This window comes from Melanerpes formicivorus, unplaced genomic scaffold (genome assembly GCF_026170545.1).
Source record: "Melanerpes formicivorus ecotype bairdi unplaced genomic scaffold, bMelFor1.0.p_v2 SCAF_1, whole genome shotgun sequence".
Lineage (NCBI taxonomy): Eukaryota > Metazoa > Chordata > Aves > Piciformes > Picidae > Melanerpes > Melanerpes formicivorus.
In genome coordinates, this window is record NW_027142353.1 from 52418480 (window position 1) to 52442652 (window position 24173).

General features: G+C 43.9%; 1 protein-coding gene across 6 annotated transcripts in view; it reads left to right on the plus strand.

The window, feature by feature from the left end:
• Positions 1-24173, plus strand: part of KATNAL1 (katanin catalytic subunit A1 like 1) — a 48653-nt gene that overhangs the window by 10406 nt on the left and 14074 nt on the right. For all 6 annotated transcript variants that reach the window (XM_068143268.1, XM_068143276.1, XM_068143285.1 and 3 more), the window contains 4 exons: positions 10562-10722; positions 13584-13752; positions 21495-21619; positions 22099-22204. In XM_068143268.1, coding sequence (XP_067999369.1) covers positions 10562-10722; positions 13584-13752; positions 21495-21619; positions 22099-22204 — 561 coding nt within the window. The remainder of the gene's footprint in view (positions 1-10561; positions 10723-13583; positions 13753-21494; positions 21620-22098; positions 22205-24173) is intronic.

Here is a 24173-nt window from a genome sequence, read left to right on the forward strand (position 1 = left end):
GTGCACACTGAGAGCTCATGTTGAGCTTCTTGTCCACCAGCACCCCCAAGTCTCTCTCCTCAGGGCTACTTTCCAGCCAGTCATTGCCCAGCCTGTATTTGTGCCTGGGATTGCCTTGACCCAGATGCAGGACCCTGCACTTGCTCTTATTGAACCTCATGAGGTTGTCTTGTGCCCACCTCTGCAGCTTGTCAAGGTCCCTCTGGATGGCCTCCCTTGCCATTTAAAACAAACCCACTATACTTCCCCAAACGTTTAGATGTAAAGAATGTATATTTCAGTTAATTTTACAGCTATCTTTAAATATTTTGTTGATATTTGTGGGAAAGTAACTTTTGTGGCATGTTCAAGAGGGATTCTTTTGTTCTAATAGGATAATTTTTGTTGTTGTTTTCACTTAAGATGTCTATCACTGGTCTTTTTGTGTTTGATTGAATACTTTGGAAAAGTGAGGACTTCTTTTGCTGTTCTACCTATTGACCATCTAATGTCTACTGAACTAAGTTGTGAGGGGATGGGTTGGTGTCACTGGCATGGTTGTCCAAGTGACAGTTAACTGTCATGCTATAGTGTTTCTAAAGCTCCAGTGGTCTTAGTCTGATTCTTGCACACAGCCATCTCCCCGTTGAGCTAGAGTGCTCTTGGAGGCAAAAAGTAATCCACAGCTGAAATGTAAGAACCTTCTGTTAGCAATTTCAGTATTTAAATCTTTCTTAAAATTTTTGTAATCACATTTTTCATTCTACAAAGCATGTTCCATACAAAAAAACTTGGAGGGTAAACAAATAGAAGTGTATTCTAGAATAAAGAATTCATGTTGCTTAAATGTTATATTTGGAAAGGAGAACATAGTTCCTGCAAAAGATATGATTTTGCAGTAGGTAGCTGAAGAGATGATTTCAAGAAGAGGTTTTCCTTTTTAGTGCAGCAGGTTCTTCGGTTAGACTTTTGTGTTTGAGACAACTTGACACGGACATGGAGTATTTTGTGTACAGAGAGATAGCTACAACACTGTTAGCAGTCATTTTGCAATGACAGTACTATTCACAGATGTTTATCATAGAGCTGTAGAAGTCTGTCTGCTTATTAAGAGCTTGCCTGTAAAGCATGCACATGTCCAAGCAGCAGTGGTAATGCCTAGCTTTCCTGGGGATGTAATATGTTGAATGTTCTATAGGAGATACTCACATTCAAGCATCTTTCTTCAAGCTCTTCCCCACCTCAGGGCACGCTGATACAAGGTGTTCATGCCCCATGCGTGCCCTTAGTTCCTGCTGAACTTGTAGCTGACATAAAGATAGAGCATGAGCCTTTTTCCTTGTTCTCCAGCTGCATCACTGCATTGCCTTCAGTGCAATTTTGTGTTTCCTCCAGGGGCATTGATTCTTCCATTAAACTTTTAACAGATCTTTCCTTGTGAAGGTTAATTCAAGTCTCATGATGTTGTGTGTTGTTTGAACTGCTGCAGAGGCCCATGCACCGTGGAAAGTGGAGAAAAACCTCAAGTAAATGAGGACCATTAACATGGTTTCCAGGCTTATTTCCTGGGGAAAGCAGCTGGCTCTTTAGCAGAGGATCTGAAATTTGCACCTTCTCAGAAATTACTCCTTTTAGTTTACCACGAGTCTCCTTACTTCAACCAGAATGGCCTCTGATAGTGTCCCATAAATACTTAATAGAGAGCCATCCCCAGAAAGATCAACAGCAGGTGGGGCCACGTCTGTCATGCCGTGCGCTTGAGTGAATTCTGAAACTTCCCAACACAGTGGTGGCAGCTGAGCTTTGTCAGGATATCATTTTGCCACTGCTGGGGCCAGTCTCAGCTTGGGGACAAACAAGAAATAAGAAATGCAACTGAAAAAAAGTCAGAAGTGTTTCATCCTCAGGCTTTTTGCCTTCTCATGCAATTGTGGAACTGGCACTGGGAACAAAACAATATAGCCCTGAGATCAAATGATGCAGCCCTGTAATCGCTACCTTTTCCATACCTTCACCTGAGTGTTTTGGTGTGACCTGCCAAGATAGACCTGGTCTGCTACCCCCACCCTTGATAGATAATTGTTATGCTTTCTCACTCCTTGAGACAGCCTAAGAGGGAGTCTGACGCTCTGGATGTTAGCACTGCTTCCCAGTCCAAACAGCAGCTACATCCAAACCGTCAGCCACATTCAGCAGCTGTCTTGACAGCCTGTTCTGAAAGAAAAATTAAACCAAAACACTGCATCACAGGAAACTCCTGTTCACAACATTAAAATAGTATTTAGGTATTCTTTTTAGCTCACACTCATGAAAGAGTTATGCCATATGCACTATATGTTTAGCAAAGCTGAGGTCTAACCCACTTGGTACCACTGATGTGCAGTAGCTAAAGATTCCTATACCTGCAGAAGAAGCAAAGCAATCCTTAGGTCATAGTTAAGGGGATGAATGCAATGAATTTTTGTTTGAAATTCTGTCTTCTGACATATGAAACTAGCCCTTTCTTTACATTCTTCAGTTTCTCCACCCTGTGAGGAATATGAAGAGGATAAAACCACTGGCACCTTTCGGAGGGGAGTTTATCTCTAGCACACACTGGGTAGGGAGAGCCTTCAGGAGGAAGTTTTACAGAGAGAGAGTGATTGCCCACTGGAATGGGCTGCCCGGGGAGGTGGTGGAATCGCCATCACTGGAGATGTTCAGGAGGAGACTTGACAGGGTGCTTGGCTGCATGGGTTAGTTGATTAGGTGGTGTTGGATGATAGGTTGGACACGATGATCTTGAAGGTCTATTCTATTCTATTCTATGCTATTCTATTCTATGTTGGGATAGGTCCACGGCATGAATGCCTGTATATCAGTGCTTGAAGGAGAGGACTATTACTTAAACTAGTTCTTTGAGATCTGCTGTCTGCATGCACATTCACAATCTTGAACCTCCTGAAGGATTCCTGAGACACTGATGTGGCAGGGATGTGGCAGCATCAAGCATGCCCTTCTTTTCTGTATGTTTAGTGGACAAGCTGGGTGTTTGTTCCACTTGTACTTCTGAGGTAGTGAACTGTGACCATTTTAGGCTGTGCCCTTAAGAAAGGGACATTTGCTGGAACACTCTGGCTGAATGTTTTGGTGTAGAATGAAAAACAAAGATAAAGTCTAAACGAATTTCATTGGTAGATAGGTAGAATGCAACTTGAAGTTTTAGTTCAGTTGGAATCTGTCTCAGTTCCAGTCTGTTCTGTCTCTTCAGCCTGTCTGCTTCTGAGCAGGGACCTGTTAACCTAGAGATAAGAAAACTAATCCTTGCATGTGCTTTGAAGCCTAACAAGAATTTTCTCCTTCCTTTTCTCTCTCTCTAACCCTTTTTGGATAAAAAAGGGAGGTAGGGGGAGAGAGGGGGTACAGGGGAGAAACCCTCCTCTGTCTGGAGGAGGGAGTTTTGTTCTGTATTACTTTCTTTGCTGTGTATTTCTGTATCTGTTGTAAATACTCTATATATTGTGTATACATTCACTGCATTTCATCCTGCTTGTAAACATAGCATATCCTTTGCTTCTCCGACTGAGTCAGCCGGGGTTTGTTTCTTTGTGAGGGAGGGAGAACTGAACCTTCTCTCACCACCACATGAACTCAGTTCAAGTATTTGTGTACATGTTCCCTTGTAAGATAATAATAATGTTCACCTGACTAACATCTCAAAGAATAGTTCCAGCCATGACGTTGCAGTTGACCAACTCATACTGGTTACATGAACCATTGTTCTCCCTGTCTGGTCACTCCTCTACAATGGGTGCTCCATCCTGAGTAAATACTTCAGGATTTTCCCAGCAATTTATTGAGCAATGGAGAGCATAGGTAAACCATAGAGTCATAGAATGGTCTGGGTTGGGAGGGACCTCCAAAAGTCATCTAGTCCAACCCCCTCTACAGTAAGCAGGGGCATCCTCAAACAGAAGTAGTTGGAATTTTGGGTCAGACTCCCAACCACTCTTTGCTGAGGAGTTGTTGTTTTAAAATTTCTACAGGTTGGTTTGGACAGAGTTAAATTCTGTGCAAATATTTGGTGGCTTGGATTTCATGTTGCACAGACAGCTTCAACTTTGCAACCGGGTACCCTGATTTCAAGGGCTGCTTGTGCTTGGAGCAGGAGGAGGAATGTGAACACAGTATCATAGTATCAGTCAGGGTTGGAAGGGACCACAAGGATCATCTAGTTCCAACCCCCCTGCCATGGGCAGGGACACCCCACACTAGATCAGGCTGGCCAGAGCCTCATCCAGCCTGGTCTTAAACACCTCCAGGGTCGGCGCCCCAACCACCTCCCTGGACAACCCATTCCAGGGCTTCACCACTCTCATGGTGAAGAACTTCCTCCTCACATCCAACCTGAAGCTCCCCACCTCCAGCATGTATTACCTGCTCCCCTGGGAACAACTGACTGGCTCAGTTCCACCTGATGCAGTACTGCTTCTGGAATATCAAAATCAGCACTGACCTGGGAAGAGGGATTGTGTTATTAGTCTGGCACAACCTGCAGAACTTTGAAAGGTCAAAAAATACACCAAAGTAGTGGTGTGAGAACATAAGAATTCCTCTAACCTTTTGGAAAATACATTGCCATTGATTGTCTGATAGCTAGATTGGCTTGGGGATATCAAAAGTGACCTGCTATTGAGACCTTTATTTGTTTTGCATCCAGGCAGCTGTAGTATTGTGTAGGCTGAATGTAGTTCCATTCTTATTCTCACTCCTAGGCCACTGAGCTCATTTGGAAAAGTTACTACTTTGTGGTGCTTTGAGGTTTGTCAGACATGTAGGCATATTCATCTATGTAAATACAGGCTGGGACTGGAAAGATTCAATATCAGGAGCAACTCAGGGGTTTTTTCCCTATTTTAACAACATTATAAGATAGGTTTACCCCCATGACCGCTGCTGTGAACTTTACTTGCCTTGACATTCTCCCTGTTTATTCTGAGAGAGTTTCTTGGCTTTAGCAGTCTTTTTACTAGACAGCTGGCTTGTAGGAAAGAGCTGCTCCAGTGACAGTTCAGCAGCTGCAGGATGACAGTAGAATGTGCCCCTGGGAGGTAGTCCTGGCTTACAACAAGGCCAGCAGCTGTCGAGCAAAACCTGCTGCATGTTACGACCCTGTGCTCTGTGTTGCACAATATCTGAGAGCACAGGAGCCTCAGACCGAGCTGGGGCAGGAGTTTAATGCTTCCCAGGGCACTGGGAGCAGCCTTTAAGGCACCTTTACTGACCATGGTCGCTGGAGCAAGTGATTAGGTGCACTGTATTCTTGCTTAAAGAATAAAGGATGATTTTAACCTTTATTTATTATTTTAAATACATCTCAGTCAATATGTGCTTGTGTTGGTTTTGCTCCATTATTAACACTTCATGAGTAATTAAGGAATATTCTGCAGGTAGCTCACAAAGAACCACGATTGCAAGAGCTGTACTTTCACTCCATGGGATTGAATTGGGTTACAGGATGTCTGTTCTGGGTATGGTTTAAGGAATTTTTATTTTCACTTCTTCAAAAATGGAGCCTGTTGGGTAACTAACAATAATTGCAGGTGGCAATTGCAGGTTTGGAAAGTACTTTTACAGAAACTTGCTTTTGTTCCAGCATGATATAAATTGAAAAACCCACCTGGTGTCATTTGTATTTACCGAGGTACAAATACCCATGCTTACTGCTAAGGGAAGCTTAAGCTTTAGCACAGCAAATAAAACCTGATGATGCCAATGGTACAACAGTTGCCAGGTTGTAAAATAACAGTGGAAGCCCCTGGAATGGTTTTTGGAACTACCACTAAGAAAGAGTGAATGCAGCTCTTGGTTACTGTGTTTTATACTCAGATGTTAGGATATGTTTTCTGCTTGGTTAAATCCTTAAGGCTGAAATGTCAAAACAAAGCTGTGGGCCCACCTCTTGGACTGAAAAGTTTTTCATTTGGCTTTCCAACATCACTCAGTGTCCATGATGCTGCTTTTGTGGAGGCAGTGATGTGGGTTGCAGGAGTGTCTGGTGCAATAGGGTGTTGCTGTAGGGAGCAGGCAGTTTCAGTAACTGAATCCAGTTAATATCCTGCCTTGGCCAGAGAGGCCAAGCTCTTCCCCCACGAGTCCAGAGAAGGGCAACGAAGCTGGTGAGGGGCTTGGAACACAAGCCCTATGAGGAGAGGCTGAGGGAGCTGGGGCTGCTTAGCCTGGAGAGGAGGAGACTCAGGGGTGACCTTATTGCTCTCTACAACTACCTGAAGGGGGGATGTAGACAGGCAGAGGTTGGTCTCTTCTCCCAGGCAGCCAGCACCAGAACAAGAGGACACAGTCTCAGGCTGCGCCAGGGGAGGTTCAGGCTGGAGGTCAGGAGGAAGTTTTACACAGAGAGAGTGATTGCCCATTGGAATGGGCTGCCTGGGGAGGTGGTGGAGTCGCCATCACTGGAGGTGTTCAGGAGGAGACTTGATGGGGTGTGTGGTTGCATGGGTTAGTTGCTTAGGTGGTGTTGGATGATAGTTTGGATGCGATGATCTTGAAGGTCTCTTCCAACCTGGTTTATTCTATTATTCTAGCCTTCACTCAACATGCACCAGTTTTTCTCCCTCTTCTGCACTTTGCCATTTTTTGTCCTGGGATTCACCTGATCACAAGATAGTGAGCCAGTGCACCCTGCTAACCTTTATCAAGACTCTGGCCTTTATTTTCTTTTTACCATCTTTGGCTAATTTTCTGCCATTTTACCAGGGTAGGCTTCTGTATTGAAGTGCCAGAATGGAATCCAGAAGAGCACTGGCAGAGTATGGTTGGGGTGAAGTGAGGGGAAACGAGATCTTCCTGTTTGATAGCAGTGAGCTGCTAACTAGGCCCATGCTATCTCCTGAAGCTACTTGAATATAAATAATCTAAAAGCTTCCTCCAGGTTCTCTGCAGCCTGAGCTGGAGCCCCCAAGAAGGCTTCAGCACCCAAGGGAAGAGTGTGACACGGGCAAAGGGACTGGGTGAGTCTAGACCAGTGATAGTCCTTGTTACAGCCTTCAAGGTTACTTCAGAGTAGCACTGATCACTCAAAGACACTGCCCAAAGACCTCTGTAATTATGGCATATCCCTTCTTGGCTCACACCTGGGTTATTGACATCTCAGCTGCACTTGTTTCATCTGTTTTGGTTTCTTTAAGGCCTATAGGAATTTATTAACTGTTTTTCCTTTGTGGTCCTGTTGTTTGAGTACATTGCAGGTGGTTTTTAGCTGGTTGTTTTGCCAAGTACTGATAAAGCATTAAAGGTGTGCGTTTCAGTTTGGACTGCTCAGGTCTGGATAAGAGATGGCCAGCAGTTGTTAGTCTGTTTTCAGCTTCCAAGCCATCAAAGGCTCACTTTCTCTCAGGTTTCAGATACCACCCTCCTTGCCGGTCCAGAAAGCTGAATGGCAGCACTTCTAGCCCTCTGTGCTAGCCAGTTGTTTTCCACCACCTTTTCTGTGTGCTCCAGAGCACTGGAGTAGGACGTGGGCGTCTCTTGTGGAGTGGTGCCCTGAAGGATTTATGCTGTATCATTCCTTTGTGCCTCACAGCTGGATTTATTTTTGGAAAGGAGGGATACGTGTTAGTGTGAAGGAGTCAAGTTAGTAATCAATCACATTTGTAACTCGGCTGGAAGCTCTTGCACTGGGAGATCTCTCTTCTGATTGTGTGATGAGAAAACAAAGAAAGCAAAGCCAGGACATGGGGCGGGTGTCATGTCAAGCACTGACTGTCTTTACCAGAGCAATCCTGCCTGAGCCGGATGTCCTGTGTCTTTGAAAAGATACAGCTACCCCATCTGGAACAAACAAGAAGGCTGCTTTGCCCTGTGAGATGATCAAGTTCTTCCTGTACCTAAGGCTTCTTTTGTACAGACACGTGCAGATCTCCTGGTGAAGTAAATGCAGAGTCGCAAAAGCTGTGCGGGGCCTTGGGGGTTTACCCTTTGCCTCTGTCCTTCTTGATAGCTTATTCTTATACACAGTTTAAGTCTGAAACCAGAAAATAATTTCTCTGTGCTGCTGAAATCTCCTATTTTGTCCTTGTGGTGAGAAAATTCCTGGAAAATAATACAGAGCTGAACAAAACATTGCTATGGGGTGTACCTGGTAGTGTTTTAGATCTGCAGCTTCCAGAGAAAGGTGTGATGTATGCTTGTTACTGAGTGCTGACCATTTAATCATTCAGTCTTTTATACACCATTCTCAGAAAACAGCTATGTCAGATAGTGTCTTCTGTCATGAAGTTGCCCCACCAAAAGTGGGGGTTGCTGCTGTTTTGAATATGTAGAGCAGAGTGGGTAAGGAAAGATGCTGTTTTGAGAGGGAAAATGAGAGCGCAAGAGAGAAACAGGAGGAGCAGGTGAAAATCAGTCTGGAAGAGGCATGATTCTGAATGTGTGCTGACAAGACCTTGCACCCTGTATGTATTCATCATGGTTCCTTTCCAAGCACACAGGGAAACAGGAATATATCAGGCTAGTGGCTACAGCTTTTCACCAGTAAGCACCATTAGAAAGAGCAATCATGATGTGATGCTGTTTAGTAGCTCCTGATCTGCTGCTGCCTTCCAGTATTTGAAGGGAGACTACAGGGTAGCTGGAGAGGGACATTTTACAAAGGCATGTAGTGACAGCATGAGGAATAAGCTATTACAGAGGAAGATAGATTTAGATTAGACATTAGGAAGATACTCCTCACCATGAGGGTGGTGAAGCACTGGAACAGGTTGCCTAGAGAACTGTGGAGGCTGCAATCCTGGAAGTGTTCAAATCCGGGTTGGATGAGGCCTTGAGCAACCTGGTTTAGTAGGAGGTGTCCCTAGCCATGGTAAGGGGGTTGGATCTTCAAGTTCCCTTCCAACCCAAACCATTCTATGCTTCATTTCCATATTTACAGCCTCAGCAGACAGCCTGCATATGCAGACTTCCATTCTCCTGATTGTCTTGATTACCCAGCATCTGCTCAGGATGTGCACAGCAAAGAGTCTTGGTTTCAGGCAAAATCACTGATATCTGTTGATACTGTCCTGAGTTGCCTTTCTCTGTTGGCCACACAATGAAGCCTGGTTGCAGCATCCCCAGGCAATACTTTTCCCCACTCGTTTTCATGTGGATGAATGACATGAGCGCAGCTGGGGGCCTGGTGTCTTTCTTTGGGTTTCTTGTAAGTTGCTTTCAGATCCTTGCTTTTTGATTAAGCCTTGCAATATATGCTAGTTGTAGCCTCACTCAGTAGTGTGCCTAGGGGCAGTCTGCAATAATCCTCACCATAGTGTTTCTTCACCAGAGCTGTTAAAGTCTATATGCCTTTCCAGTGGGTAGAAAGGGCCAAGAAGTCTCTGCAGCTCCAGCTGCAGTCTGTAACTGGCAAGATTCACACTGCCCTCAGGTAATCTTAGCTGCAGAGTGCCCATACTGGTTTCTAGCTATGCACAGCAATGCATGGATTAATTTTAGCTGTGCACCAGCACTTCAGTGAAGAGGTGATGTCTGGATGTGATGACCCTCAAGCAGGTAAAAACCAGAGAAAGCGTGGAGATTGATCCTGCAGGATGGAAAGCATCACTGAGCGATATGTGGTCAGATGCAGTACAAGTGCACACAGGTGAATCCTGGCACATCTTAAGCTAATGCGCTGAAAGCTTTTGCTCCTGAGCAAACAATGCCGTTTTGGGCTTCTGGTGTGTACTGAAAAACAGTGACCTTGCTGTACAATATTTGAGCTTGCAACGAGCCATATCTCTTAAAACTTAGGAAATTTCTACCCAGCTTTTATTTTTCCTAGGCTTCATAGAAGAAAATCCAAAGGAACAAAGGTCAGATAAGTAATCTTGAAATTGTCACACAGTAGTTCTCGTTCCCTGACTAGTGACAATAGAACTCAGCTGCATAATTCTGCAACATGATTTCTTTTTGAGACTCAATTTCCGCTCCTATTTTACTTACTTATCATTTGAACTTATGCCATGAAGTATTGAAGTTCCCCTTTTCTCTTCTAATCTTTGCAATCCACCAAAGAATTGCTTTATGCTTTGACTGTGTGATGATGTTGTGCCCCTCACAAAGTTAATTTTGTAATATTATATTTGAATGATCTTACCACTTTTATAAATAGAACCTTGCAGACTGTAATTGGGGAAGTTCTTTTATGCCAGAAGAGGAGCAAATACATTAAGGATCTGCCAGGAGTACCCTTACTAGTATGAAAGCTTGCCCATGCCTGCATACATGCCAGCATGCACACATAAATCTAAGCATCAGCACATGTTATGGAGGAGTGATCCCTGTGTTAGCAATCATGTCAGGTCATGACTTTGACAGACAGGAAGATGAACTCAACAGATTCGATTGTTTAGGCTGTTGTTAAAGATCTAGTGTCAGACTGACAGGTTTGGGGTTTGTGAGTGGAATGGCTTGGGAATCCTCACTTTTGAGGGTAGCATATGTTTTGAAGCACGTTTCTGTTTGTTTGTTGATGTTTAAATTTGAATTGTAACAAGTTTTAATTACATAATAACTTCTTTAATTAAATAATAATGTCTGTCTTCAGGTCCGACAAGAATTAGTTGAAGAATATGAACAAGTGAAGAGCATTGTCAGCACTTTAGAGAGTTTTAAAATGGACAGACCTGCAGACATCCCTGTATCCTGTCAGGATGAGCCTTTCAGAGATCCTGCTGTTTGGCCCCCTCCTGTTCCAGCTGAACACAGGTAACAAGAGGTTCAAGCAGAGGGAGTGGAATAAAGCTGGGTTGCTGTTAATGTTCTTTTTTTGAATGCATTTGTAACATGAAAATCACATTTCATTTACCCCTTAGTCCTTTGTAATAAAGCACAGTCTCAGGAACAAGAGGACACAGTCCCAGGCTGCATCAGGGGAAGTTCAGGCTGGAGGTCAGGAGGAAGTTTTACACAGAGAGAGTGATTGCCCGTTGGAATGGGCTGCCCGGGGAGGTGGTGGAGTCACCATCGCTGGAGGTGTTCAGGAGGAGATTTGACAGGGTGCTTGGTTGCATGGTTTAGTTGGTTGGGTGGTGTTGGATGATAGGTTGGACACAGTGATCTTGAAGGTCTCTTCCAACCTGGTCTGGTCTATTCTATTCTATATATAACTCATTGGGGGGAAAAAGGTAATTAAACTGCAGTTCAGACTTACTGCTGAAGCTCTAAAAAAGTCACTTTACTCTGGTAGGAATGTATCTAAGTGCCAGGAACTAGAAGAACTGGAGAAGTAAGTGGGCTTTTGGTGACAGTTGCCATTCTCATGTGTGGGGAGAAAACTTTGCCATTTCAGTTGATTTAAGCAGTTGATTTCATTGATGGCTGAGGAGTCAGTAAGGAGCTGGAACTGAAAGATCTTGAAAGCACATGGTGGTTCGTAGTCTCTTCCTAGCTACAAATAATATAATTTGTGTTTAGTCCAGTGGTTAGTTTCTCTTCTGTAACCACCTTCAGGGTAACTTTAGTTAACTAGTGCTTGTGGATTTTCTGAAATCTCTTTTTTCATCCTACTAGAACTTGACACAGATTGCTAGAAACAACAAATCCAATTTAAAACCAGCAATGTTTATCGTGACAATGTGTTTCTAACGTTATAATAGCAAAGAATTTTAATGTGTGTATACTTGCACAAGCAAAGGAACAAATCATAGAATCAATAAGGTTGGAAGAGACCTCAAAGATCAAGTCCAACCTATCACCCAAGATCTCATGACTACTAAACCATGGCACCAAGTGCCATGTCCAATCTCCTCTTGAACACCTCCAGGGATGGTGACTCCACCACCTCCCTGGGCAACCTATTTTAATGGCTAACAACTCTCTCTGTGAAGAACTTTCTCCTCAACAAAGTAAGACGAGAGATGTTGGTTAACAGAAAGAAATGACAAGTTTACTTGCAAATTGATGTGCTTTATCAAACAAATGAATCTTTGCTTTCAAAACACCCCTAAGGATGTAAGTGTAAAATAATGTTAACATTGATTACTTCTGTGAGTGACAGAAATCATCATCTGAATTTTTGTGGTAATGTTATGTGAAGTGTAAGATGTATTTATTCTTATATCTTTGTTAGAGGTAAAGGCCCAAGAGTTCATTCACTTTTTTCATGATGAAATTTAAGTGTTGTGCAAATAAATACAGAACATTAGCCACTCTTCTATGCTGTTAAGTATGATGAAAATGTATACAAAGCAGAGTGTAGCAGTTGTACACAGAAGTGTGTTTAAAGCCATATTCCAGGAAACTGCTGCTGGAGTTTGCAGATGTTGAGATAACTCAGAACAAGAATCAGTAGATTTAATAGTCAGGTGACACTCCTGCCCATTTATTTTTAGTTCTGTGTTTCAAATCCAATCCCTACAGCAAAATGCCTGTGACTCCTCGTCTTAAAACCAAATTCTTTGTCCTTGTGGCATTGCTGTGTGTTCTCTGACATTGTGGGTAATACACACAAGTTTAGCCATATTCCAGGAAGCTGCTGCTGGAGTTTGCAGATGTTAAGATACTCAGAACAAGAATCAGTAGACTTAATATTTAGGTGACACTTCTAGCCATTTATTTTTAGTTCTATATTTCAAATTCAATCCCTACAGCAAAATGCCTGTGACTCCTCATCTTAAAACCAAATTCTTTGTCCTTGTGGCATTGCTGTGTTCTCTGACGTTGTGGGTAATACACACAAGTTTAGCTATATTCCAGGAAGCTGCTGCTGAAGTTTGCAGATGTTGCAGAACAAGAAACTGCTGCTGGAGTTTGCAGATGCTGAGATACTCAGACAAAGAATCAGTAGATTTAATAGTTAGGTGATACTCCTGGCCATTTGTTTTAGTTCTGTGTTTCAAATCCAGTCCCTACAGCAAAATGCCTGTGACTCCTCGTCTTAAAACCAAATTCTTTGTCCTTCTGGCATTGCTGTGTGTTCTCTGACGCTGTGGGTAATACACACAAGTTTAGGGAGTTGCAGTTTGGTTCTGCTTGTTTTTGCTTTCAAGGCAATTTCTACATTTCAATGTTTTTACACAGCGGGGTGAAATCAGAGGTAGGAGGATTGCTTGCAAATTCTCCCTCCTTTGTTTTGGTGCTTGTCAAAGCCATTGGCCAGTTTCTGGCTTTTTGTTTGGTTTGCTGTGGGGTTTTTTTGGGGGTTGCCTATTTTTTTTTAAACCAGGATTGTGATCTGATTGAGTAGAACTTGTGCATATGAATGTAGCCTGATACAATCCCCTGGTGTGGAGTCAGAGGCAACTACAACATAAAGACTTCAACTAAATAGTTTCCTCTTTATTACACACATGCAGGTTTGCTGTAAGATTGGCTAGGAGTACTGATCTAATGGTGTTGTTCATTTTCCTTTTTTTCCACTCCTGAAACATTTCTCCTTTTGTATTTTTTTCCTTAACTTTAAGCATCATACAGAACTAGATATAGAGAGGATAAGACTTAAGGGCATCTCATCTGTAGTAATTATGCACTGAGGGAACTAATGAAATCTTAGTGTCTTTCCTCCTTAATGGTGCCTTCTTTTTTTTTGCTGTTTTTAGCATGTTTTTGTTGTGCTTGCTTATTATTAGGGCTCCACCTCAGATAAAACGTCCCAGCCGAGAAGTAAAACCTTTGAGGAAAGAATCACCAGGGCTGCAGCCCCGTGGGCCTGTGGGCAGAGCACACGCGTTGTCCAAGGGCGAGAAGTCTGCAGGCAGCCGTGAAAGGGAATCTAGAGCTAGAGGAAGAGATGACAAGGTAAGAAGTGGGAAAGAATGTGGAGAGGAGCAGTTATGAAGAAGTGGGAAAGAATGTGGAGAGGCACAGTTACGATGCGGCAGGTGGCAAAGGGAAGCGTTCTTATTTAATACAGTTAATAACAAAAGGCCACAATACTCCAGTGGGGAAAAAATCCTTGGTGCCTGCCTCTTGCCTGATGGACAAAGCCTGTGATGGAGATACATAGTAGCAATGGCACCGAATTAGGGAGAATTCTTTCTCCTTTATTCTGTCATGTTTCTAAAAGATCTTTTTGAGAGGGAAGAAGCATGGTGGCTTGTTGCTGGGGGTTTTTCACTATCTCAACCTGTGGGCTTGACTAATCTGTCAGTGTCAATCAGGTGTAAAGTCCCCTCTCCTTCCCATTGTTTCTGTTTCATTTTAAAGGAATCTGATTCCATTCTGTTGTAAAGATTTCCATGTAAAAAGTGCAAAGGTGAGACCAGTGCCCTATTCTAGACTTCTAAGCATTATGGGTGGAGTTCCACAGTGCCATTGCCTCTTGTAGTTGTGCCTAGAAGTCCAGAAGTTCTGTAAATGCACTCATGCTAGGTAAATCTATGCCAAGTTAATTGAAATCTGAAGGGGGCCTACAGGAAGGCTGGGGAAGGACTTCTCAGGATCTCAGGTAGTGATAGGACTAGGGGGAATGGAATGAAGCTGGAGGTGGGGAGATTTAGGCTAGATGTGAGGAGGAGGTTCTTCACCATGAGAGTGGTGAAACCCTGGAATGGGTTGCTCAGGGAGGTGGTCGAGGCCCCGTCCCTGGAGGTGTTTAAGACCAGGCTGGATGAGGCTCTGGCCAGCCTGATCTAGTGTGGGGTGTCCCTGCCTGTGGCAGGGGGGTTGGAAGTAGATGATCCTTGTGGTCCCTTCCAACCCTGAATGATACTATGATACTATGATACTTTGAAATTAGATGTTTGAAAATTATGTCAGGGAGATGTAATAAAAGTAAACTCTTAGCAGCTTTAATTGTCTTTAGTTTATGAAAAGGGCTTTGCATTTATTGTAGTATTTAGGCAGATGCTTCTCAGAAAGGCTTTGTTTTAAAAACAAAACCAGCAAAACAAATCAGAATAAGTTGGAGATTCTTTCCTCTGAAGACCAGTGAAAAGAAGCAGTGCTTAAATGAAAGAAAAATAAAAACAGTGATTCACTATCAAGTAGTGATGTCAAAGGCAGGAGTGTTATTGTGGTTGAAAAAATGTCTGTGTGCACATAGCTAATTCTGAAAGGCTTGTATTTTTTAACTGAACTGTGGAGTCAGTGCCAGGAACCCAGGGAATCTGTGGTATAAGTGCTACAAGTCAGAAGTGTACTGAAGTGGCTTTACTTTCATGACAGAGATAGGAGAAACCCCTTCCTATGGGGGCATACAGTGTATAGATCTTGAGAGATGACTAAGAATACTTAAGCCAGTTTTCTTCCAAATTAATTTAGTTAGCCACTTTGTGGCCTCTCTGTTAGAGGTTGCTTCTTCATAGTGCGGAAAGAACTCAAGATAGGTTTTTCACATCACAAATTGCTTTCCTGATGCACAGGAGAAGTATTAAGCAATCCCAGCCCTATTACCATCAATAGGTAGGGCCAAGCACACTTTCAGCAGTGCTGCTGAGTGACTGCACAGATCAAGTTTAATCATTTCAGAAATCTCTCTATGCTGGATCAGTAAGATTAAAAATAACAAGTGTGCATCCTGCAAGATACAAAAACCTTGTGAAGATCTGTGAAACTATTTACAGCTCTGATAGCTATGCAGGGAGTTGGAGTCACGGTGTGTGACAGGTTCACCAGTTGTGCTGGTATAAGGCAGCCTTCAAAGTCTTAGCACTAATGAGAGTGAACTCTGCTCTCAAAGCTTTCCAGTGATGAGCATTATAGGGCTTTATTATAAGCAGCCCACAACAACATGACTTTTACAATACTTGTCTCTGGGAGTAATGAGATTAACAACACTACTGCTGTCAGATAGAGGAATAGTCATGAAGGTGTTCCATTTAATGTGGTAGCACATTTAAAACACTAATCTGAATAAATAGATCACATTTAGTTACAAAAAAATGAGGCAAACCAGAAAGTTCAAACTAAGTACCCAGGTATCTCTTCTCTCAGAGTAAATGTGTCAGCTCTAGGGTGCTTCACTTGGACTACTAAGAACATGTAATGAACTTGGATGCCATACCCATTTCCCAAGATGTTTGTTGCAGTGTCAATGTAATATGCATGTTTATTAGTGATATTCTTTAACGTCCCTTCCAACCCAAACCATTCTATGATCCAATAAAGATAAATAGAGGTATAGTATGTATGCTTCAGAAGTGTTTTGCCTCACTTGAGTCAAATGCCTTCTTTCACTGTTTCTCCTCCCCCAGACCATATAATCTCTTCATTCTGACAGTAACTGTCTTGGGATAAGGAGTTTTAACCTGACTGTGCCTGTAAAATGACCTTTTGTAGTGCTATATAAAATAATCTTGAACTGCCAGCCACTGGATGTTTATCCACTAAACCCTTACATTTATGTGTTGCTTTTTCTGAAATACTGCTTTTTCCTCCTTAGTTCCACTGGAAATTATTAGGCTTGTTCTCAGGGAACCTTCTGCCAAATCATTTCCAAGAAATTTGCCTTCTGTTCAATAGTTCCTCTTAAAGAGGCAGCTTGAATTCTACTTGGTTTAGAAATTACATGATACTATTTGTAAGCAGTAGAACACCTTTTAGGAGTATTTGTTAGATTATTTCAGATTGTCAGAGGATGAGGATGGTGCACATTGCAAAGCCATGGGCTGTGCTGCCCTATCTGTGAAGTGAATGTTAAAAATCAGTGAAGACTTTAAAAATGTAATGTTTTTTTCCTTGATAATTCTGATGTGCATCATCATCAGATTTGAGATGAGGTGCCTGTATTTAGGTGGAAGCATAGACCTCCATGCATTGTGACTAGAAGGCTGCATAATCTTAACCCAAGAATGCTGAAGGAACTGGTAGGTGAAATTGCAGGGTTAGGAGCAGAGGTTTCCCTTAGAAGTTATGGTGTCTGGTTGTCCCATGTGAATATTAATGAGTAGTACTGAAAGAAAATATGTCAGTCACCTGGTGAATCATTTGTGGACTTCCTCAAGACTCGAGACAAACTCTTGTCTTCTATTTGAATTAGTGAACTTGGCGCCAAGAAAAAGAGGCATGTAGTAATTAAATTTGCTGATGACACTGAGCTGGGAAGCATCAGCACCAAAAGAGGAGAATGAGGCTGCTCTCCAGCAGGGATTGGATGATTCTGTGCTGGAGTCATTCAGTTGAGTGGGATAAAGTTCAGTGGTGCAGACATGTACTTAGAGACAAGAATTTCTTCTAGAGGCTGTGAGCTCAGGAGTGAAGGAGAAGGCAGGCATATCACACAGTCACAGCAGTATGATATACTCGTGGAAATTAACATAAATTAAAGCTCAGGCTTAGTTTGTTGAGATGTTATTAGCAAAGAGACACCCATTATTAGGAGGCTGCAGTGAGACAACAACATGACTCTGTTGTATGCATTTTAACAGGCGTGCTCAAGAAAGAGCTGTTAAAATTGGAAGAAAGAATATTTAAAAACAATGGTTTGCCAAAGTGAACAGGTAGTTGTATTCAGCTTATGTTCCAAGAGGAGACTTAACTTGGTTTGGTAAAAGATGGAAAAGAAAGGTCAGATAGAGGAACCTGGAAACTACAGGCCAGTCAGCCTGACCTCAGTGCCAGGGAAAGTGATGGAGCAGATTATCCTGGCGGCAATAACTGCGCACCTGAAGGATGGCCAAGGGCTCAGGTCCAGCCAACATGGATTTCGGAAGGGCAGATCCTGCCTCTCCAACCTGATCTCTTTCTATGATCAGGTGACCCGTCTGGTGGATGTGGGGAGGCCTGTGGATGTGGTCTACCTGGACTTCAGCAAGGCCTTTGACACCATCCCTCACAGCAAACTGCTGTCTAAGCTGTCAGCTCGTGGCTTGGACCACTACACTCTGTGCTGGGTTAGGAACTGGCTGGAGGGCCGAGCCCAGAGAGTGGTGGTGAATGGTGCCACATCCAGCTGGCAGCCAGTCACCAGTGGCGTCCCCCAGGGATCAGTGCTGGGCCCCATCCTCTTTAACATCTTCATCAATGATCTGGATGATGGGGTCGAGTCAGTCATCAGCAAGTTTGCAGATGACACCAAGTTAGGAGCAGTTGTTAGTCAGTTAGAAAGGCTCTGCAGAGGGACCTCGACTGACTGGACAGATGGGCAGAATCCAATGGGATGGCATTTAACAAGTCCAAGTGCCGAGTGCTGCACTGTGGCTACGGCAATCCCATGCAGAGCTACAGGCTGGGGTCAGAGTGGCTGGAGAGCTCCCAAACAGAGAGGGACCTGGGGGTACTGATCGACAGCTGCCTGAATATGAGCCAGCAGTGTGCCCAGGTGGCCAAGAGGGCCAATGGCATCCTGGCCTACATTAGGAATAGTGTGGCCAGCAGGAGCAGGGAAGTCATTGTGCCCCTGTACACTGCTTTGGTTAGGCTGCACCTTGAGTACTGTGTCCAGTTCTGGGCCCCTCAGTTTAAGAAGGACATCGAAACACTTGAGCGTGTCCAGAGAAGGGCAACAAGGCTGGGGAGAGGCCTTGAGCACAAGCCCTATGAGAAGAGGCTGAGGGAGCTGGGATTGTTTAGCCTGGAGAAGAGGAGGCTCAGGGGTTGACCTCATTGCCTTCTACAACTACCTGAGGGGTGGTTGTAGCCAGGAAGGGGTTGGTCTCTTCTCCCAGGCAACCAGCACCAGAACAAGGGGACACAGTCTCAAGCTGCGCCAGGGGAGGTTTAGACTCGAGGTGAGGAGAAAGTTCTTCACCGAGCGAGTCATTCGTCATTGGAATGTGCTGCCCAGGGAGGTGGTGGAGTCACTGTCCCTGGAGGTGTTCAAGAGGAGATTGGACATGGCACTTGGTGCCATGGTCTAGTCACGGGGTCTGTGTTGATAGGTTGGACTCGATGATCCTCGAGGTCATTTCCAACCTTAGTTATACTGTGATACTATGAACATCTGTGCTGCCAAGTACATCAGGATGATGGACCCAGCAGTGAGACAACTGCAGAAGCTAATTAATGCAGGGTTTAGTACAGGTGTAGAAATGGATGAATTTTGAAAATCAGACGTTTGCTGCAGTGGAGTGGTGCAGGTCTGATGCCCCTTCCTGACTGAAACCCAGCAAAGTTGTAAAATGTTTTTAAATCAGAGCTTGGTTGGCTGAGGAGAAGGTTAAGTGATGAGATTGCCAAGGGTAGGAACTCAGCTGTATACCTGCCTTTCAGCATATGCTGATGGAGAGAAGCCATCACAGCAGCCTTATTTAAAGCTGTTTCGGGAAAGTAGTTCCACAAGAGATGAGGCTGTGACTGGAAAATTAAGCTTATTCCTGCTGTGTGGATTCAGGTGACACTTTAAAAGATGTATTTTTTTTTAAGTCACTGCTCACTTACTGAGGATTGCATGTTGGACCAGTTTGGCTCCAACATAAATAACATTATTACATGTGAAAAGTGTAACTATTTTAAATCTCATGTTAGTCCTTGAACTTAAAAATTGGAAGCATTCACTGTCACTAAAATGACAGCCAAGGCGATGCCAGCGGCCGCCGTGTTCTCTGTCAGGGAGCCGGAGGAACAACGACTCCCGGGAAGCGTCAGCCCCGCGGGCCCCGGCGGCGAGGGTTTGGGGTTCGGCCCCGGATGCAGCGTGCGGGAGGCGGCCGGGCGGGGGGAGCCGCCGCCGCCCCTCCCGCTGCCCACCGCGCTGCCGCCCGGCCCTACTGCCGCCCCGTGGCTGCCGCAGCCTGCCTTGCCGCCGGGCCTTTCTTTCCCCTTTTGCTTCGATTCTTTTAAAAATGCTTCTTTGAGCAGCGTCACAGCCGCGCCCAGTGTCGCCTGCGCTGCCCGACCCGCGCGTTCACCGCCGCTCTGCTGCAGCAAACGGGCTGCGCGCAGCTCTGCCCGCCGGGCTCCGGAGCGGCTTGAGCAGCGGCCTCAGCCTCTGCCACAGTGCCTGCAGCCATCCGCCCGGCCCTCTCCTCTTTTTCAGCTCTGCTTTAACTCTCTTTCGCCCAGAAAAAAAAACAACCAAAACCAAATCAACAAAACACCCGATGTGTTTTTTAGACGTGGAGAAAAATTATTTTACTAGGAAAACCAGTTCATTGCAGAGAAACAAAAGTGTGTAACAACAGACAGCAAATACCTTTCATTTCATTGTCTTTATTCTTTTCCCTCTTTTCATTTTTTTTATGGTTACACTTGAATTCCATTTTCTCTTTTTTGAAAGCTGCCCAACTCTGCAGGGCTGTTTTCCTGTTTTGCTTTCATGCCAGACCATTACATTTTTGACACCAGCTTTTTGTCTAAACACAACTTTCAGCTTGTTTTCCATTGAAAACAAAAATTAAAAGGCAACCTGAACTGGCAGTACTGAACAACACAACGACACTTGGAAGCAAATAAAAATAGTGGGAAGATAAACTGCTCCCTCACAGGCCTTGCGAGCAAAAGGCCAGTAGAAGGGGTGCAATCGCTACCTTTTTCTACTGCGAGGTTATTCGTGTGTCTCCAGCTGCTTCTCAGCCTGCCTTTCTTTGCCTAGCAGCTTTTGTCCTGCCAGCTGGGATCCTTTAACTAGCTGCTGATAGTGTTTAGAAGCTGAGTTAAGAGTCCGAAAGTAGCTCCCCGCACAGTCTCCTTCCTTAAACCAGAGCAGCTGCTTTTCAGGCACACGCTGCCGCTGGGTTGGGAGAAGTGGTTTCCTTCTGTAGTAGGAAAGGAGGATCTGAGCCCTGATGCTTCAAGGGGAAAATGTTACCTCACCCTGATAAGCTTAACGGCGCTGCGGAAGTGTTAAACTGTGGGCCGTTTGGGGGCAGAGGCAGCATGTGGCTTGGTTGCGAACGAGCATTACATTACCGTGCTGCAGAAAGCGTTGTCAAAATCCCCTGAAGTCTCTGAATGACTGGGGAGCTCCTTCAGGGGTTTTGGTGCGGCTCTTAAGTAAGTATGGCCTTTAAACTGTTTATGGAGTTAGCCTGTGAATGCGAGACGGGAAATAGTTTGCAGGTGAGGAAAGGGCAGAAAGGCTTTCATTAAACAAGGAGAGAGAATCTTCTTGGGTTTCATCCATCAAAGACAATGGGTTTAACAGCTTTTGTATTCCTTTTCATTGATTATGGGGTGTCAGTTCTTCAGCTGCTAAAACTGTAGCATCTTCAAAATACACTTTAGATACTCTGGTCCTCAGCGTTAAGTTATGATGCAAGCCTGCTTTGTGAGGCTGCTTCTGCATTTGTGCCTTTGGCTGGCCAGGAAGTGTGCCACTTATCTCTAGCACTGTTAAGAGCGTCTAGTTTGCTGCTTTAAAACCAACCAACCATCCCACTCCACCCACTGTGGTATGTAACGAGCTCTGGTGAGGTTTATCACTGTGAGCTGCACCTATGAAGGAAGTGTGGTGCTGTTGTAGAGGCAACTACAGGTGTTTGGAGACTTGTTATGAAATGTTTGTTTTGCTGACCATCACGGTTCTGAGATAGCTGTCTTGAAGCTTGATGTCTTCCTCTGGCTTCTACAGAGGTGATCCAGGCAGCATTGCTCCATATTGTTAGTAAAGAATATGTTGAAAGTGTAATGTCCTTATGAGCCTGTATGCCTTTCACTTCTAGGGAAAGAAGATGCCTCAGGAAGTTGGTGATGGGGAAATTCCAAAATTTGATGGAGCGGGTTACGACAAAGACTTGGTCGAAGCTCTTGAAAGGGACATTGTATCAAGGAATCCAAGCATTCATTGGTAGGAGGACTTTCTCAGTTCAAGTGGTTTTGATGGTGTGGTGACTCTTACAACAGGTAGCCATGATAATTTCCCACAGATAAGCAAAATAAGGCCCTTTTGTTTTTAACAGTTTGTTACTTTGATTCCAGTTAAGCTTTTGTTGCTAACTGCTGTTATGTGCAGTACATCAGCTACCGGTACTGCTGAAATCAAAGTACAGTCTAGAGAATGTTAAAGCTACCTCTTAGGTGTTCACATTGTCCAAAACATTTTTTAATTAAGCAGCTCTGGGTAACTTGAGTTGCAAATATATTATTTTTTTCCCCTGCTTTCCAGAAGTGGTTGCAGTTTTAGGTCACAAGAGGAAAGGAGTGCTCTCATGAGGCATATACTGGCATGCTAAGTACTAAGTGAAAAGCTTTTCTATTTTTCTTGTGTAAAAATAGAAGAAATACTGTTGTATGGGAATCTTATTCCAGTTTCTTCATCTTGCACAGGGATGACATAGCAGATTTGGAAGAAGCCAAGAAATTACTAAGGGAAGCTGTTGTTCTTCCAATGTGGATGCCTGATTTTTTCAGAGGGATCAGAAGACCTTGGAAGGTGGGAACTTACTTGGTGTTTGGCTAAATGGCAAGCTGTAGTTATGTTGCTGTAATTCGTGTGGATTGCTGTAGCAGAAGGCTAAACAAGCAAATGGGACAGATCAGGAATTGGTTCATTAAATCCTCTCATAACGATTCGTGTGGAATGCACTGAAAGAACAGCTGGAAGTGTGTGTGGGCTTTACAGTAAATAATCTTTCTTTTGTATTTACTTAGTCATAGCTGGTTGACAAGCTGATACTTTCTGTGTATGGGCCTGTACATGTGAACGAGCATACAGAAGCAGAACTGCTTAATGGACGGCTCTGCTTAGGATTATAATGGCTGCTCTTCAGTGCTTTATGGAGGAAAGCAGTCCTTGGACTACTTTATACTGCATGTACCAACTGTCTCTCAGACTGCAGGCTGGATGGTGCAGGGAGAGAGAAGCCTAATCTGAGTGATGACTTAGCTTTGCAGTTAGACTGAGCATAGTTATGCTGGAGTGAGAGAAATTTAAAGTGGAAGAAGGAAGGACACAGGTATCAGACAGAGCTGGCCCGGCCGATGGACCAGAGGTGAACTCAGTCTGAGCCTTACTGAGAACTAGAAACAAAGAGGAGGGAGGAGTTTGCTGAGCATTTCTATGCATAGAAAATAAAATTACCTTGGTGGTGGTTGTTTTTTTTGGGGTGGTGGTCGTTTGTTTTTTTTTTTTAGCTGAATTAACACTTGTTTGGGGAGTAAGTAATCACAATTGAAGGAGTTTTTGGTTACTGGGAAGGATTACTGGGCAAAAGAGACTGTTGCAAGTTGTTATTCTGAGTCTGGGAGGCAATGACATGTGTAAGGAGTGCTGTGCCACGTGAGTGGTTTCCGTGGCTTAGTGTGCTGGCTCAGCAGCATATGTCAGGTCTTGTGTAACCAATGCTTGCCCAGTCTTTTCCTGCTTGGTTACTTGACTTCTCTGGCTTATACTGAGGTCTGACCCTCAAAACTGTCCTTCTCCAGCTGAATTTACAAAGCAAAGCCATGGAAGAGTTGTCATTATTTGGGCTTGTGCCTACAGTCAGTAAAAAGGGGAAGCCAAAGAATGGGAGCTAGGAGATTGCTGCTGGAGGGCTGGTCATGATGATTTTAGTGAGTTTCAGGGGGCAGCGCAAACCTAGAGGCAGGCCAAATTTAGCACCAAGCTTTTGGGGTTTAGAGTATTTGTGGTCAATAGCAGTGACTTTGAGGTTGACCTTAAGGTTAACCAAGCTTGAACAGAGGCTAGATATCATGGATTGAAAGTGTAGAGTGAGATTTTTAGTGTCTTTTGAATGGCTGAATCTTTCTCTTCCTTTTGGCACAAAGGAAGTCAATCAGTACCCTTATTATAGGCTGCAGGGACCTTGTCTGTCCGGTCTTCAACAACTTTTAAAGAAGTGAAGAGCTGCTGTGCTTTTTTTCCCCCACCTATCAACATGCCTGGAGGATGTAGTGGCCAGCTGCCTTGAAGACCAGTATCCCAGCAGACTGCAGAGAATGGGAAGAGTACCACTGGCCTTGTCTCCAAGTGCTGTGGCAGTGGATAATGAAAAAACAGGATGATCTTTTAAAGAGTTAAAGTCTCCATCTCTTTGTGTGAGATTATCTTTGCCTACTGAGCAGTATTGCCTTTGAAAACTAGGTGGTAGCTAACGTGAAAAAAATATTCCAATACTATTTCCTCTCTTCAGTCTGAAATGCAAATTGATTTCTGACAAGTCTATGAAGAGTCTTCATTGTTAGCCTTTTCCCTGGTGACTTGTGAAGCTGTAACTCTCCTGAATTTATTTTTCACACAGAACAGCATGTATTTTCCCTACTGTTGACCTCTGACTGTGCTACAAGGATGATAAGTTCTGAAGGGAAGGCTGTTTCTTGCAGTAATCGGCATAGCAGCAGGCATTTGTTGAGCCTAGGCATTCAGGACAATAATTCAGGGAAAAGGCAGCCAAATCTGG